The sequence below is a fragment of the Leguminivora glycinivorella genome, chromosome 4 (genome assembly GCF_023078275.1).
Source record: "Leguminivora glycinivorella isolate SPB_JAAS2020 chromosome 4, LegGlyc_1.1, whole genome shotgun sequence".
Classification (NCBI taxonomy): domain Eukaryota; kingdom Metazoa; phylum Arthropoda; class Insecta; order Lepidoptera; family Tortricidae; genus Leguminivora; species Leguminivora glycinivorella.
In genome coordinates, this window is record NC_062974.1 from 771,035 (window position 1) to 788,838 (window position 17,804).

Here is a 17,804-nt window from a genome sequence, read left to right on the forward strand (position 1 = left end):
GACTCCCATAAAACGCGCGCGGGATAACTCTTTAAAATAAAACACGTTCAGAATCTTTAAAAAAATAATTGCTTACATTATCAGGAATTATCAATATAATGAGACAAAAGGTATATACATAAAGTATAAATTAGGCGGCATTTCTCATAAACCAACATCTCTAAATTTTTTCTATAACAATATATAAATTCAGGATTGTTTATTTTGATATTATTATTCAATATATAATTCGGATGTTGATATTATTATTCTATAGAATTCGAGTTTGTTAAAAAAGTATGCGGGAAAAATGCATTCGGCTCTTGTGACATATAGAGGAGTATCTTTATTTAATTATCTACAATAATATATAAGATACGAAATGGTAACCAGAGTAGCACCTGCATTTTTTTCTTCAATGTACAAAATGTCAGTTTAAAAAAAGCTATACAATCTAACACACAATGCAACAATGTACAAATTGATTTTTATACCAAACGTACATAGCCAGTTTGAAACTTTCTAAAATATCTTAATATATTGGATATAAAATTATGAAAACTACATCTACAGTAATTTTAAGCGCCAGAGTATCTTTTATTTAAAGATGTCAGGTATAGTCCAGGCGCTGACTGCAATTTTTACATCTCATTGAACAAAATAATATTTACCTACCAATTTTTAATTATGTTCGAAAAGGCAGCATTTAAATTGTATGGAACACTCTTCTCTTCTTTCTAACAATAGTTTAAAACATAACTAAAAACCAACCATACGTTGCTTAAAACTTACAATAAATTATACCGATCGAGTAATTCAATGTAAAACTAAGTTGGTATTTAATATAAGATTATATTGAGTATTGGCGAAAACTTAAGAAAATCTGGAGAAAGTATAATGTTGTTAATATACTAGATATATATATTGCTAATAGACATATAAGAAAAAAAATATTTACAAAAGATAATATAAAAGTATTTAAACAAAATTATCAGATAGGTACTGTATACCGAGGTTATGTTGCAAATGATAGTTTCAAGTCAGGTTTTTACAATACAACAATATTGGCTTTAGTTTAGGGACTTAAGTTAGTTAATAGCTTTAAAACAAATTTTTCAAAGTAATCACGCATAAATAAAATATTTAATAACCTCGATTTATGGTATATTTGCATTTTTTTACATTTGCGGCCCCTTTTTTTAAAGCCATTAATATTCATAAACACGCATACTTTTCGCCTGTGTTTATATATTTTTCCCAACCCAGTTTTTGACTAGGATTGACACCTAATTAATAAATATAAAACATTTCGTAAGATAACATAGAAATGTAAAATCAAGTGGCAGTGATTTGTTACCTAGGTACATTTTTTAGTACTTAATTACTTTAAATATAAATGTATCAGAAAATATTCTGTCAACATATACTTGTTAACTAATAACTCGAGATACATTCCATCTTATTTTCAAATTGGCCATACAAAAAATCAAATATTAAAATCAAAATTTATAAACATAACTAAAGCCAAGGACGCATTTGTCCAAACAAAAAACCGCAACAGAATACAAAACTAAAATACAGATTACGCTACTGTACAAACAAATTTACAACAATGTAAATATTTACAAAAAACGTTCATCTAAATCCAGATAAAGATACAGTCACATTGATATAAAGCCGCGAAATAAATATAAAAACCTTATATTTGCCAACATCCTTTATCAACATCAATGTAACGATACCTATTCAGAAACCTGGCAGTGTCTGTCAAATACTCTCCGCAATACTAACTGGCGACTGAAGTAATTTTGCTATCCCTTTCATGCTAATATAGAGGGATAGTACTTTAACATCAGTCGCCACGTAGTATTGCGGAAAGTGTAACATTCAAGATCAAGTGATTTTAGTTTACGCACAAAAAAAATGCAAATTTTTCAACGTAAACTATAACCGAGTACAAGCTAGTAACTCAACGCGTATATGTTAAGTGTTTAGTCCCACTCTCCGATGAACATGTGGCGCGCGTGCGCAGCCGGAGGGGGTGGGAATCCACGGCCAGGCATGGGGAGGCGGCCGTACAACGCATAGGGGTCATAATGCTCTCCATCTGAAAGGATTGTGGTGGTTAGTCTTGGTGCATCTACGTGCTATGTGGCGATGGCGGTTGCAGCTTTATCAAATTTTACTTGTGAAAATAGTCCATATTTATTGATTTTCAGCAATTATAGAAAAATCTAGGGTATATACCCCCATAGTTGAAAATATAAACTTAAAATCAGGTAAGTTATAATATTATTATTCACTGCCAGTTTTCATATGTTTCACTGTCAGTTACATCAGACTTATGTTGACCGGATATAAAAATCAGGTATTAAAATGATCATGACTTTTCATCCACACTTGGTCATCCGCATACATCGTCAATTTTCATTTTGCATATTTAAAAGAAAATATTATATAAATCCCAATCGTCTTATTTTTTTATTTAATATATTTTATATAACGTTTTCTGTGTCAAAAAATGATCACAATAAAATTTACTTCAGTATTTCAAGTGATTATATTTCATGTTAAGTAAGGTAGGTAAAAATGCAACCGCCGCTTCGACTATAAGTCATCTAAGTGTCAATGTCAAAGTCAGTGCGTCCGTGTTAATGCTACTCGTGTCACACACAAAAAAAAACGTTCTCGATATTATCAACACAAATGAAAAAGAAAGCTCACATTGTAAAGCGGGCTTTTCAACTAAAAACAAACATATGCACTACTAATATAGCCTTAGAGTACTGTTTTTATTCATCAGAGACATACAATTATGTGAGTAAAGAAACGGAAAGTAACTTGAAGAAAAAGTACAAAGACAAGTGACTTTCACAAAAGCACAGGAAAAGTTTTTGAAAAAAAATCAAAGAAGTCAGAAGAGTAGTAAACAAAGAACATTGAAAAGTGCCAAGTGCTCCCACAAGACAAAGAAATGAAAGGTGCCATAGTGACCAATGGGACTAGCTAACAATCATTTAAATATAACACTAATCGAAAACTAAATAATGTGTAGAAATGATTTCGACTGTAGGGGTAGTTCGTTGTCATTTCTATACATTTTAACTTTTCGATTGGCGTATATAAATAAATGAGTGTTTTAAAGCCTGTTACACACAGATTAGTGATTGCGGGTAAAAGTACTGATGCAGTGCTAAAAGCTTTTCCTTCATATCTCTCCGGAAACGTTCGTATTTGTCATGCTAGTTCAGACAGTGATAATACGTCTTGTACTGGGGATCGACTGAAATAGCACGTACGTACAATACGTACATACGTTCGTACATTTCGGTAAAAATACGAACGAAAAGCTTTTCGTACTATATCTGTATATGAACTTACCGTAAACACTAATCTATGTGTTAAACACTTTTGGCTAGGCCCCAGAAAGAGCGCAACTCTAAAGCAACTCAAGCTAAGCAACAGAAAAATGTCGTTTATATACCAAGATTGGAGCGAAGAGCCTTCAAAGTGCGGGGTTAGTATGTACACTAGCGGGGTTGTTGGATGACCATCGGTCGCAGCCGTCGCTCCCTGTCGGGGTAGAATTGGTACATGAGTTTCTCTTTCCTTGGACCGTACGCACCGATTCCGCTTTCGTATGAACGGGCATGCCATAGAGCTTGCGGTGGCATGGGGGCGTGAGCGAACGGGGGCAAATGCGGCGGGAAGGCCGGGTGCGCGTGGGCAACGCTGAAGCGCTTGCTTGGAACTGGGGCGTCTTTGAGCGTCAGGCGTTCGGTCATGGCTGGGAGGATGTGTTTCGCGTTCATGTTGTTGGTTTTTACGAAGTTTGGCACGCGAGCGCGCAGGCCGCAGTAGTAGGGGTCATCTGGAATGGAAAATACAGTTTATTAGATCATAATACGCCGAAAAGAAAATATTATAGTCATACACTTAATGTAGGAAAAATAAGAATTTGACATTTGAATATTAATGAAACGCTGACTTGTTTAAAATATTTTATGAGATAAGTACGATATCTAGTATTCATATCTTGGTCTATAAATAATTTTATTGAGCAAACATTAGTAATTTGTTGTCTTTTCTACAATATGTATAGACCTTCTAGTCAGTATTATTTTCTTTGATATAGACTAAAAACAAATGACTATTGTTTACAACTTTTTCTAAGAAGGAAAGTTACTCTATTAAAGGTATTTATCGTATCCTGTCAAACCTAAAATGCAAAACCAAACCTATCTTTGCCCGGAAAATGTAACAAGTGTGAAAATGTAAATGTAATCTAGAACATCACAAATATCATGGCTTAGTTGACTTTTCCTTAGGCCATTTTCACATTATCCGATCCGATATCGGATGTCGGACCGACATCCTACATCCGATAAATGCTTCCGATAGTGTCGGATGTCGGTCCGATAAAACGCATTGTTCCAAATCAATGAAGTATGATTTTGTATCAAAAAATATTTAAAAAATGTTTTATATTTAATAATTATAAGCACTATATCCTAAATATTATATTGTAAAATTAAAATAACGAGCATAAAAAATACTCAGATTGTCAGGCAAAATAAATAATTTTACATTCAACTATATCTACAAAAAGATGAATAAACTAGTATCCGCAATTCGGACCGATGACCGACACGCATTACAACCTTTTTTTTTTCAATGGAAATTGTCAACTAATTTGAATTTCGATCATTAGCAGCTGTTTAATAGATTTTTGTCACGCACACTACTACAAACGTATACATACATAAGTATATACGCACACAAACAAATATTATCGGCCGACAACTGGCGGGGGGGTCCGGCATGCCAAAAAATGTCGGAAGCGTCCTGCCGATATCGGCAGTTCCATGGTGCCTCGGACAAAAACTTGTAGGAGAGTGCCATCGGCATTAAATCTGCATTTTTTGCGTTTTATATCGTTTTTTAGTAATGATCTATTAAATACATAAGTGAAGACCTGGAAGCGCATAAATCTTACATTTCACATCCTTCCTACATCCGATATCGGATCGGATAATGTGAAAACGGCCTTATTGTTAGACAGCGTCAAAGTTTACGTTCGTTAAGTAAGTCTCCTATACATTGTCACTGCCAACCGACTTAGCGCCGACCTACCCTACAAGAATGGCGCACAAATATCAAGGATACACAAATGCCAGCTTGCGACACCCATTGTGCTCGTCACAAGCTTGGGAACACGTGGCGGATGTGGGAATTATCGCTTTTTTCATTAAACTAATGGAGGTAATAGTTGGTTAGATATATCGGAGCGGTGAAGGTGGTCATAAATATCTAAACACGCCTTTACGCAGTATTTTTAACTAAGTACGGGTTCAGAATATAGGAGTAATTAAAATATCCTTAAATAGACCCTTAACCTTGGAAGACTCTTCTATACTACTTTATTAAAATCGATGGAGAGGTCCAAATTCCACTGGCGAATTTTGGATTTTTCATCGTATGACCAGCCCCCATATAATATGACCACCCACGGCCACCCACCGATCTCAATAGAACAAAAATATTGTGTACATACTATGTTTTTCATAAATTCAATATTTTGTTTCATCCAATTTTTATCCAGCTCTATTTATTACAGGTTTAAATTACACTGGCGATTTGAATTTGTTATTTTTATGACTGGGTCTTAGTAAAACAGAAAGATTTAGATTGATATTTCATTAATTAAATAGGTAATTAGTAAATTATTTTCATACCGTATTTTTTGTTGTCTTTCCCCTTGTCGGACTTGCCCCGAGCGAGCTGCGGCAGGCGGCCGTCCTCTATGTCATCGTAATCGGGCTGAAAACAAATTATTAGACACTAAATTATTGGCTTATACATTTATATCTTATAAAAATATTATCTAGTAGGTTATAGTAAACGAAAGGCAGATGGCATGCATTCTAATCCAGAATGGTGAGAACTTCTCAGGCTGATAGAACCGAGTGGAAGATACGAAGGGGAGGTCTTTTCGACGTACGAGTAGTATAGGCTAATAGCAAAGATATATATAAAACTCCGTATAGACAGATAAAGTGAAAAAAAAACGTACTTCAGTACCATACAAAAAAAGCTACGGTGGCCTAGATGGCATTACACCTGTTGTCTGTCTGTCTCAGCTAGATGGCGTAATATTAATATTTGATATTTTAAAAACATATTAAGAATATATGTGCCAAATTGTTTTGTTCAAAAGTTATAAGCCTGTGTCAAGAGATGGCAGTCTATGCACTTTACTTCGACAGTAACTCTCTATAATACTCGATCCTCTTTGGCCCCCGAGTAGTTACGTTTATCTTGTGATAAGATGAGAAATAAAACTAATACCTTCTATTTATCTAATTTGTGACGAGTTTAATATCCAAAATAAAAAAGGGGCAAATGGGAAAAGAGGTTACGATTTATAATGACGTTATGAATAAATATTTTTTTTTCTTTTCTGTTGTAACATATATTCCTAACAAAAATTAAATTTAGCACTTGTTAATTTTCCAATTCAACTCTCAGTTGAAGTCACGTCCCACTAACCCGGCTAAAGGTAACCGTGGCATAATAGCTCGCATTATATCTCGGTGTAATTGTGTATTACCAATTATCCTGACACGTTGGGCGATTGCAAAACGACCTGTTATTACCATTGCCTTGAAAATGAAGAAAATAACAGAATCGCGGAGATATTTTTAATGCAGTGTCTTGGACATAAGCGCATTTTTGCGCTGACTCGATCCGATGATTCGGTCATCCGTTTAAAAATAGAATTACAATAATAATTATTTGAAACTGATTTTATAGTGTCCCTAGAGTCAGGAAATAGAAGCAAGAGGTATTTATATAAAAATGGTTATAAATAAGACAATTATATCATGATAATTTCTAGTCTTTTTAATCTACATTTGTTTTACGTCCCAGTATTTCCACCGCGCACCGTTGCAAAAAGTAACACAATTGTTGTGCAAGTTCTAGTAATCGCAAGTACAAAAGGTAATTAGTACCTACATTAAATTAGTACCTCATTTTAATAGGTTGGTACTTGTATTATCTTAAAACCGTGCTAAATGCACCTTTAAACGAAATTGTTTCATCAACAAAACAATTTAACTTCACACACCAAAACTTACAGAAAAAAGTTATTACAACCTGATCCCTATTCGATTTGGAAGATTAGACCATCACTGTTAACTGATTATGCCACACCGATGGCATTTTCTATTTAAAGTCCCTCACGTCTCAAATCCCAGTTTATTGAGATGTAACCAAAATTAATTCTTCGTCGAGATAAGACAAACATGACAAGCAAAAATATCGTCAATATTACTTTGAAAAAAAAAAAAAGACGATCCCCTTCTGTCAATGAAAAGTAGTATAACTATGTATGGGCTGCATTTATAAAGTTACTGTGTTTTGACTTTGAGTAGCAGTGTGAGATGCAAGATTTCAATGTAGTAACGATACAGTTGATTTTATCGACAATGATGTACATATATGTCAAACCTAACCTTTAATAATATGACAATACCAGTCAAGCCGCAAGTCTTCCTGAATGACACGTTCTATAGTACAACTTTGACTGCATCCCATTTTTTCCCATCTTTAGCTTTCTCCGTATCTTCATGCACTGTCATTTCATCGTGACCATCGGTCATGGAACCATTTGATTTATCTATAAAATCACTGAAGGTAATATCGGATTTGTGATCAAAAGGGCTTTTCAATTTTCGATTTTTTGTATCGATTAGGAAATTTTGAAGACGTTTTTACTACAATGGTATACGATTTTATATTAAATTAAATTAAGTAATAGATCTGGTTCAACCAAGAATCATGGGAGAAAAAATTGAGGCACGTACCTACTACAATAGTAAGTCAGATAAATAAAAATAAATCTAGATTGGCGCCTATTAATTTAAGACTTAGATGTTCACTCTCATAGCTTTAACAATAGGTACTTTTTAATTCATGTTTTTTTTTCCATAGTCACTCATAACTTATTAGATTCATCAGGAGGAGGGATAGAAAAACATTGACGAATATTTGCAACGTGTTTTCCAAACATTTGTTATTTTTGATCTTAACAAAAGTGATATGCGTAAAATAGCAAATAGCACAAATACGAGTAATAATCATACACTTAAAACCACAAACTAAAGAAACGCAGATATTGGGTGGCGTTCATAACTTTCCCGCCTTGATAAAATCCTTTTATATATGATGTCCATATGGGCATTAGTTGCATGGAGTCGATCCGATAACATCATTGGCGCCTACACTATATGATTTTCTACAATATCTAGTCAAGTTTTATCTAAAAGTACGTGTTTTGAGATTATATTCACTAGGTTGTTTTTTAGCTTGCTATTGTAAAGTTTGTAGATTTGTGGTTTTGATAATTATGTTGATATTGTTTTAGCAGTAAGTTTTGCTTCTTGTATTTTTATTTCTATTGTCGTTTTTATGTAAGTGATTTAACATCACAGCAAATTGGACACGAAGAATGCCAACGATAGATAGGTATATAGATAGAAAAAGAATGCCAACGATAGATAGGTATATAGATAGAAAAAGGTATGTCTCGATACCTAAAATGTAATAAATCGATCATTAGGTATCGATAACCAGTATTCATATAAGGGTAATTGATTTAAGTCAAACTTTTTGTTAAATTCTCTTTCTTATATGTTACTGTCCGCACTATCTTTGGGACTCGGGTTTTTTCTTCAGAGATCATTAATCACGTCAGTTGACTCGTTTTTATTCGATTTGCATATTTTGCATTCGTCAGTTTTATCGGACTTTAATGCATTTGTTGGATGAGAATTGCCCGTATCACGCTTAAGAGCTTCTGACGATTTATTGTTCCAGCTCTAGGTATGATTTTTGCAAAAGTCATTGTAAAATCGCCGTCAATAGAAATTGTCAACAGCGTAAACAAACCATTCTATAAAATATCAATATTCTAGCACCATTTTATTATTTTAAAGGTTGAGGATCATAATGTGATATGAATTGATTAAATAACACATGGATTTAGCCAGTATCTGATGAGTTAGAATGGAAATTAAAGACATTTTGACTACAAGATTTGTTTGCATTGTTCACAAATTCTATTGACGGCGACTTTACTTATTTTTTGAACTATCACTAAAAGCATGTATGCTACTTTTATATCTGTTATAACAGACATAATAAATAATCAATATTTAAAAAAAATTAAAAACTTTATTCAAGTGTTAATTTTTCTACTAAGTAACTGTTGTCGTTTTACAAGGTATACACTTACCTACTTTAAAAATATGTAAAAGAATGAATATACTCGTATCACGATTGACGATTATGTTTTATTCAAGTCACAAAGAGTGACTCACAATTCTTGCATAAAAACGCATTGGACGCATGGACTCCCCCACAATACTATTTATAGCACTGATCAAAGAATTCTTACCTAAAATTGAATTTCTTACGTGTTACGTTTCATGGAAACAAACAATAACTGATCATATACGTTTACTAAAGTTGACAAACCGATAAAACTCTTGTCCCTTTCCATCATGCCAATACGTCGGAAAGGGACAAACGATTATATGCATATTAACTTCATGAATAAAGTGGTAGATAAGTATAATTATCAAGTTTAATAATAGTTACTTCAAATCAAATCAAGTCGCTACCTTAGTCCCCGTAGTTTTGCCTTCATTATGTCAACCTTTCAACCTAACCAGTGGTATGGAGTTATCACCGTAGGTTTTCTTATTTCTACATTATTATGCTCTTCAATGCAATCACTTCTGTTGCATCCAAACGAGAAACAAAGACTGGCCCGCCATATGATTACGAAGCACATTCGTAAGCAATTTTCACTTGATAATAAATTATTTTCTTTATTCCAAGTGCATTATCTAAAATTTTCAAGACTTGATAATAAATTATTTTCTTTATTCCAAGTGCATTATCTAAAGGTTTATTCTAACCGCATTACGAATCTGATGAGCTTAAATCACGAAGGGTTTTTTATCCTTTCAATTTAGCACCACTTTTCCTTTTCATTGATTAGTTTAGAATATTTAGTTGGTTATTAATGTAAGTAAAAATGCACAGTTTAGTTATTAGTTACTAGAATGATTTTTATTGAGATGCTATAAAATTGGTTGGTAAGGCTAGCCGGTTCGAGTGGCCAGAAAAGGACACATCCGTTTGATGTGATCAGATAATTATTTATACAACAATTTAAAGCGGTTTTTAAATACATTCTAGGATCTGGGTTAAAGGGGCTGTCCACATAGCTTAAATCACGAAGGGTTTTTTACGTCCCTGTATTAATGGGTACCTATAAAATTATCCCCTATGTCAGAAAATTATTGGCGCAACAATTTAAAGCGGTTTATAAATACATTCTAGGATCTGGGTTAAAGGGGCTGTCCCCTTTAACATGTATCCCTTTAACATGGATTGTCACACTTAGTATGCCCCCCCCCCCCCCTTTCCCTTACGCTGTGACGACCCCTTACAGAGAAAATTTAACCTTTACCTAAACTGCAAAATTGTAGTACTTTATAAACATTTTAAGCTCTTCCCTTTATTACTTCCATGGAAGATATGCCGTGACTCGTCATTCTACTTTTTTGTACATTAACTTATGATGAATAAAGTGATGACAAGGTTTTTTCTTTTATTTTTAGACTAAATTATTAATTTAGTCAACAAGTCACTCTATTGCTATCAGATAATGTATAAGTACTACTCCCGAAAATTCCCATACAAAGATAGAGAACTTCGTTTATGTATGAAAACCAACTGACCTTAGGAATATCAGCGGGCCCGTATCCATTCTCCCTTGGCGGTAGCTTGGGTGGTTTATCCCCCCTCCTCTGACCCATCTGCATCATCAGTTGTTCCCTAGTAGCTGCCACCACGCCATGCCCGTTCAGTCCATATCCTGAGCTGCCTGAAGACCCGGAGTTTGCGTTGGAACTGGCGATGCTGTAGGGGTCCTCGTCGGGAATCGGGATGCGGGGACGGTTCTTGATGTCCATGGGGCGTTGGACTGGAAAGAAAAAAAAATGTAAGAAAAACATCTACAAAGGTTTCAGGGACATGATTTTGAAGTAAGATAGGTATTTAAGTTTGCGATGAATATGTGTCAATTACAAGCCCTTTGTCACCACTAAAATGTACGGCAAAACCCATAACTGGATCATAAATGTCGATCAGTCAGTCATCTTTATTTTGGTTGATGCAAATTGCTTTTTGGAATTAGGTTTTTGGAACTTACTGGAATTAGGTTATTTATATCATGAAAGTCGATAACATTATAACAAAACGAAATTTCAATTATCAGGTTTATTACCCATTAGTTAAGTTATTTTTATTACGGCTCTTTTGCGACTCTAAATTAAAATTGCATAGAAGTTCCTGTAAACCAAGGTTACTAGAATTTAGATTGCACCTATTTAAAATAATAGCAGTAAGCAGATATGAAACAAGTACCTATACCTATTGCTACTGCTCTCTGCCTAAGATGGGACTAATCGCGAAGACTTACAATTCGCTCCACAATTTAAAGTGAAAATAAATACATATATTGTAGCATAGTCTAAACGTTCACGATTCAACCACTCGAAGTGCTCTGAGCATTACCAAACCCAATAAGCATTCGGTACAATTCGTAAACGCTTGCAACAAGCGGAGTGAATTCTCGTGACGATGCATCGGATGGCAATCATGTCTCTTCACGACAACAAACCTACATTCCCCAAGTACAAAACGACATATGCTCCTACGAAATACACGCCGGGTCGCACCTTTTGTCAGGACGGCCGTGTAGTTATTAGCTAAAGGTTGAGTTTCATTATTCTGGGTCATTGTCTTTTGACACCTTAATGTCAGATTGTCGATAGTTTAAGGGCGTGTCTATTGATATGTCAAAACGATTAGCAAATTTGATTTTCTAATGACACTCGCTGTTATTAAGCGAAGCGTCAACAGATCACGAATTCAATTTGTTTGGTTTTAAATTCTAACTTTTAAAGACAGTTGAGATGACAATGAAGGTCAGAAAGGTACTTACTGGCCAGTAAGTACCTTATTGACAACTCCATTTTAAGTCTTATTTTAAAATACCTAACTCTACTTGTACATAAACACCAGAAACACATGATTCTTTTTTCATCTTAATTTTACTATCATAGTTAACATATCAAAAATCTTATTAACTCAAACGTCAAAGAAGCGGTACTAACTAATACTTATTATGTTTTGTATCGACAGCTCACCTGTCAATACTTAACCGATTTTCTTTAAAAGGTCATAACTTCTAAAATAATAAGCCCTTTTAAACATAGAAATAAAATGATAAATTGAACATTTGAAAAAGCGGAAGAGAACCTGTACTGTTGGGTAATGTATGCCCAGTGCCCACAACTATTACATTGTAAGCATTGTACCTTAAGACATACAATTATAATAATGCATTTGGTTCAATGATATAATTCAATTAGAAGTTGTTTCTATTAGTGATTTCATTTGGTTCAGGAAGTTTGATCCGATTTTGAAGGTCAATCAGATGAAATAACCCATAGTTAACTAATATATAGAGTTAAATTACTGATATTTTAATCTACGATAATTTAATGATACTTCATTAAATTCAAGTAGATTAAAATATCAGGTTTAATAAAAATATATGAAGTGCTTTGATATAAAACAATTGTAATTGTACATACATTTTCATTTTAAATTTAGCATAATATGTGGTGCAAATTTAAATCTGGTTCAAGAATAAAAATATTAATAGAATGTTGCACGCGCCTTTTGAGTTAAATGCTTTATTAACGGGTAATATTTACTTACCTAATTACCTTTTTTAAGCGCCATACGTTGTTTTAGTTGCTTTAGGCGAAAAATACACTATTATTATTTCATACTGAATTATTCGACAATATATAGGTATGCAGGCTAATGTTTGTTATTTATTTCAACATTAAAGCTATAGCAAAATAAATGTCACCTAGAGTATTCGCAGAATTCGACGATAACATAACTTTTCTAGATGTGTAAAAAGATAAATATCTACAAACTCATGGAAATTCCGTAGACGCATCAGGATTAGAATCTTGATTAGCTCACACAGTATGAATACCAATGCATCTATTTTTAATAGGTATCTTGTGAGCAAAAGATTTGTTCTTGGCTGCTCCAATTTTTCGCCATCCAGCCATTTTGATATTGCTTCCTATTGTCGTTCTGTTTTACATAACATCGGTCACGATCTTAATGTTTCAATTGCCTCGATTCGGAGATTGCCCATTCTGCTATTACAATTCGATTTTTTTCTCGTAGAGTGTTTTTTATACTACGTCGGAGGCAAACAAGCATACGGTTCGCCTGGTGGAAAGCGGTCACCATAGCTTATGAACGCCTGCAACTCAAGGACACATGTGCAAGGAGTGTCTCGTAGAATTACTTAAATTCTTATTCAAATAAAAAAAAACCTTTTCAAATCATTAAACCCGAATTGTTCTCTCGAAGTAAATTCTGCAGTAATGGGTATCGCCGAACGGTGCCATTCGTAGCCGGTGATCTAGTTATGCCATACTAAGTCACGAATACGACGACCTTCATGATGAAATCGAAATTTGTCGGAGTGTGTATGAAGAGGTGTTGAAAGCAGTAGTTTTACGGTAGGTAAGCAAACGAGCATGTAAGGCTCTAAGGCATGGACTTGCATTTTCTGGATTGCACATGCATAGACAATTTTTATAGCTGATGTGGCCTTGTGAGTAAATAAATCCAGCTTTAACCTTACACCTAACAATTGAGTATGGCATTGACAATAAATCCTGAACTAATTACCAACGTATTTAATCTATTTAGATCGGTATCATTTCATTAGGCGTGCAAGTAACACCAGAAACGATAGTGAGTCTGAAGGTCCCGCCGCCCTAAATGATCTTATTAGACAAAGATGGTATCGCGATGATCTCTTTTAATGTGAGAGGCATTAGCGTGGTTTATCGATTACACGCACTTAACAGTCGATCGATAAGGTCAGTCGCATCAATATCACGCCTCCATAGATTGAGAAACAGTAGCAAGCGAGTTCGATGACATCGCCATTTACGATAGTTAATATCGGCACACGGCTGTGTCACGACTTACAACAGAAAACATCGGGTGCTAGATTTATTTGAGTTCCCCAACCGATAAACGGCACCAGACCGCGAAACCACTAGGAAATCTAGGAACCTATCTTATCCGGAATCGAGGGAATCTTGTGCGGTTTCTTTCCCATAGATACCGGCAAAACTAATGTTGATAGTTGTTAAGTTGGCAATATGGATGGTTAGAAATGGTCAAGAGTGAAATGAGGTATACAACATAGATCGAATGAAGATTGCACTGTTGCACAATAAAGACTACTGAGCGAGGTTCTGCATATTTGATGCGGTTGCGTGCCCTGAGAACTAAATCAGATCCGTAATTTGTTATAAAATTGCACGTCCTAAAATAACCGCAGCAGATGTAGAAATGCCTTCCGGATTCTGAAAGCCTCCTGTGGCATATTTGAATTGGTATATCGATGTGCATCTGCATTTATCAGCTGTTGGCCAATTCCGGAAGAGTTGTGGGCAATTATAGTGCGTCCAACTACAGCCTTGCCTTTTTAAAAACCAGTTCACTTTTATCCGAGACTATTATTGGAAACCAGTTGATGATTCTTTTAAGGCCGTCATATATTTGTGTCTTTACAACCGACTCGAACGGAAGAGGTTCTATTTATAGATGTGGTTAACATTTTTAAGCAGGCACACAATTGTTATTTAAAATAATTTAAAAATTCATAGGTTCGAAGATCACAAGAATTTTCGAAGATCTTTAATTGCGCCTTTAGCTTTTGTTTGACTTTTATTTTCCATATCATCGTTTAGTGTTGAAGTCGTTACAAACAAAACTGGATTATTAAAAGTGTTGCTCACGACAGTTGATCTTTAATTACCTACAGCCTAGTTAAGTTTTGCATTTTTTGTTAATTCCACTTAAATAAAGTCAAGGTTCTCAGATACAGTGTCAGTTATTCGTGAGAATGCATTCATAATTATATATTCGTTAATTTCAAAGATAAGGTGCGGAGGTCGGCTTATTGTTGTGTGGTCGTAGGTTTGAGACAAGGTAACTGTATCATTGTTGGGATATTCGACGGGAACTTCCGAAACGTCTTTTATTTTATACATTTCTTTAAGCACATCAGTCTTTTTGGATTTGGGCTCGTTCAATTCCATTCAATGTTAATTGGATAGGTGATGACTCGTGACGTTTGATTGTGTCCTTGTAATATTTGTACAATACATACAAGATTGATCGATTGTATGTATAAGAACATACATGATGTTGATAAAGACATTTGTTTAAAAGTAAAAGTGCATCTGTTTAAGACAATGGATAAATTTAGAGTAGACATCTTTATAACTATGAAATGGATTTTAGTTTTTTTATAACGAATGACATAACTTAACGCTCTGTTTCAGAATGAGGTAACCTTTTAAGCCTGATTATTAAGTTTAATAGCTGCCGACGTAGTAATTATCCATAAATGTTTTTTTTATGTTAATGCTTTGCTTCTACGATCCAATTTTGGATAAGCATACACTATTATTTTGGTTAATCGCAATTATCAGGCTTGTATCTCACCGATTTTGGATTTAAAAAAACCTTAAAGAACATGATAATTATAATGTTTTTATTGGTTTAGCTGTATTTTTGACATGTTATCCTTCCTGATGTTTTAGCTATCATTATTTTAACTTCCAAGATTAAAAAATTGCAAGAAAAGAGAGCTAGAAGTTATTTCAAAAAGCAATTTTAAATGTGTTTTGGGTTGTAAAATTTTGGCCTCAATTTTTTTTTACTTATAAGATTAATTATTCTAGTCTTGTACGAGAAAACAGTCATCTCTTTACAAGTCTGTTTTAATTTCAAATCAGTACTTAGTTCTGTTTAAATAGTACCATTGTCACAAGCAGTTACTCACTGTCTCTGATTACACGTAGTTTATTTGCTATGACATTAATCGTACCTTTTATGTCAACTCACTCTGGTCTTGTGATATTTCTCCTGATTCATTTGTTTTGTCGCGAACAATGTTTTGAACTTTTTTCTTTTGTGGCAATGGGACGGACAACAAATTGGTACAATTTTTTACTTGATCTAGATTTAGTTTCAAAAGTTAGTGTTCAAAATGATTGAATGATAATGTGAAACCAACAATGACAATTTAATAAAAGTAAAATTTGTTCATGATTTCTTTTATACAGATTTTATTGCAAATATTTAACACTGAATAAAGAAAAATCAGCTGTTAAATAGACATCACGACCATCTTGACAATTTAAAAAGTTAATGTTGCCTGCCTAATTTTATATGTTGTTTCCATAGTATATTTAAGTCAAGAACATTTTAAAAGGCTTAAGAAACTCTTATAAAAGTAGCAGATAAAAAAACCTAATTACGCTTAATCGATAAGAAATTATGATCATCGATCATATTTTCTTATCAAATTTGTAATTGACGTTAATAGCCATAAGATCAATAAAAAACTTATTACACATTCAAAAATGCGGAAGTACCCAAACACACATGTTCATTAAGTTTTGGACCCTATTACGTATGGCGCTCTAGTAACTACATTAAAAACCAGACAAAGACACTCATTTCCTTGTAGTTTTTGTCTTGGTTTAAACTTGTTATTCATGCAGATTTTTAACTATTTTACTAAATTGTGTTGGTTTTTGAACGGCCTCCTCTAGTTTGCAATTACTTTGTGATTTATATATTTTGATTTGGAGCAAAAAGCGTAACAGTCGCTTTGCATACAACTGCTTTGTAGTTTAAATTACAAATCATATTACGTGCGTACTGTGTAAGTGATTACTGATTAGAGATGCACCATGTTTTTTCTGATTTTAGTTAAATTTGTATAAGTGCTTTTACAGTTAGCATTAGTAGCCTTATCACGAGTGATGGACATTGTCAACTTTGACATATCATCATCTCATCGTCCCACTCATATTAGAATATTATTGCAAGTCAGATAACTAGAAAAAGTTACACAGTGTATAAAAGGTGTTATAGAATATTTTACGTAATCTGTTTCATTCAAATAAATCCAAAAACGTTATTTTTTTTTCATCAATAACGTTTTTGCGTCATTGTTTTGCAAATCGTGAATCTGCAAATTCGTTACCACATTCGTTAGCTAATATGCTTAATAAAAACGCCATGTTTTAATGGTTTGCTAATATTTCAACGCCCTTTTTTATCAAAGGATTTTGGTGAACTTTAACACTATAGTATAAATTATAGAGTATATCAGTAACGGCTGCACGAAGAAACCAATATATAAATATAAAATTAACATTGAAGCATAATGTTGTTTTATAACTCTTAGAGATATTTTGCAAAGTGAATAACTGAATATATCATAGGTGCATACTAAGCAACTTTAAATAATAAATAAATAAATATAAGGAAATTCTTACACAGATTGACTGAGCCCCACGGTAAGCTCAAGACGGCTTGTGTTGTGGGTACTCAGACAACGATATATATAATATATAAATACTTATATACATAGAAAACATCCATGACTCAGGAACAAATATCTGTGCTCATCACACAAATAAATGCCCTTACCGGGATTTGAACCCGGGACCGCGGCGTAGCAGGCAAGGTCACTACGCGCTAGGCCAGACCGGTCGTCAAAACCACTCAAAACTTTTAATAGGCTACGTAATTTAGACTTTTTAGACGTAATA

General features: G+C 33.9%; 1 protein-coding gene across 3 annotated transcripts in view; it reads right to left on the bottom strand.

The window, feature by feature from the left end:
* Positions 1-583: 583 nt before the first annotated feature.
* The window catches only part of LOC125225472, a 344,251-nt gene continuing 327,030 nt past the window's right edge, over positions 584-17,804 (bottom strand). For 2 of the 3 annotated variants that reach the window (XM_048129212.1, XM_048129214.1), the window contains 4 exons: positions 10,794-11,038; positions 5,715-5,799; positions 3,605-3,850; positions 584-2,086 (listed from right to left, as the gene is read on the bottom strand). In XM_048129212.1, coding sequence (XP_047985169.1) covers positions 1,971-2,086; positions 3,605-3,850; positions 5,715-5,799; positions 10,794-11,038 — 692 coding nt within the window. In that variant the 3' untranslated portion in view covers positions 584-1,970. Of the gene's footprint in view, positions 2,087-3,463; positions 3,851-5,714; positions 5,800-10,793; positions 11,039-17,804 lie in introns of all 3 variants that reach the window. The other variant, XM_048129213.1, reaches the window with a different exon arrangement.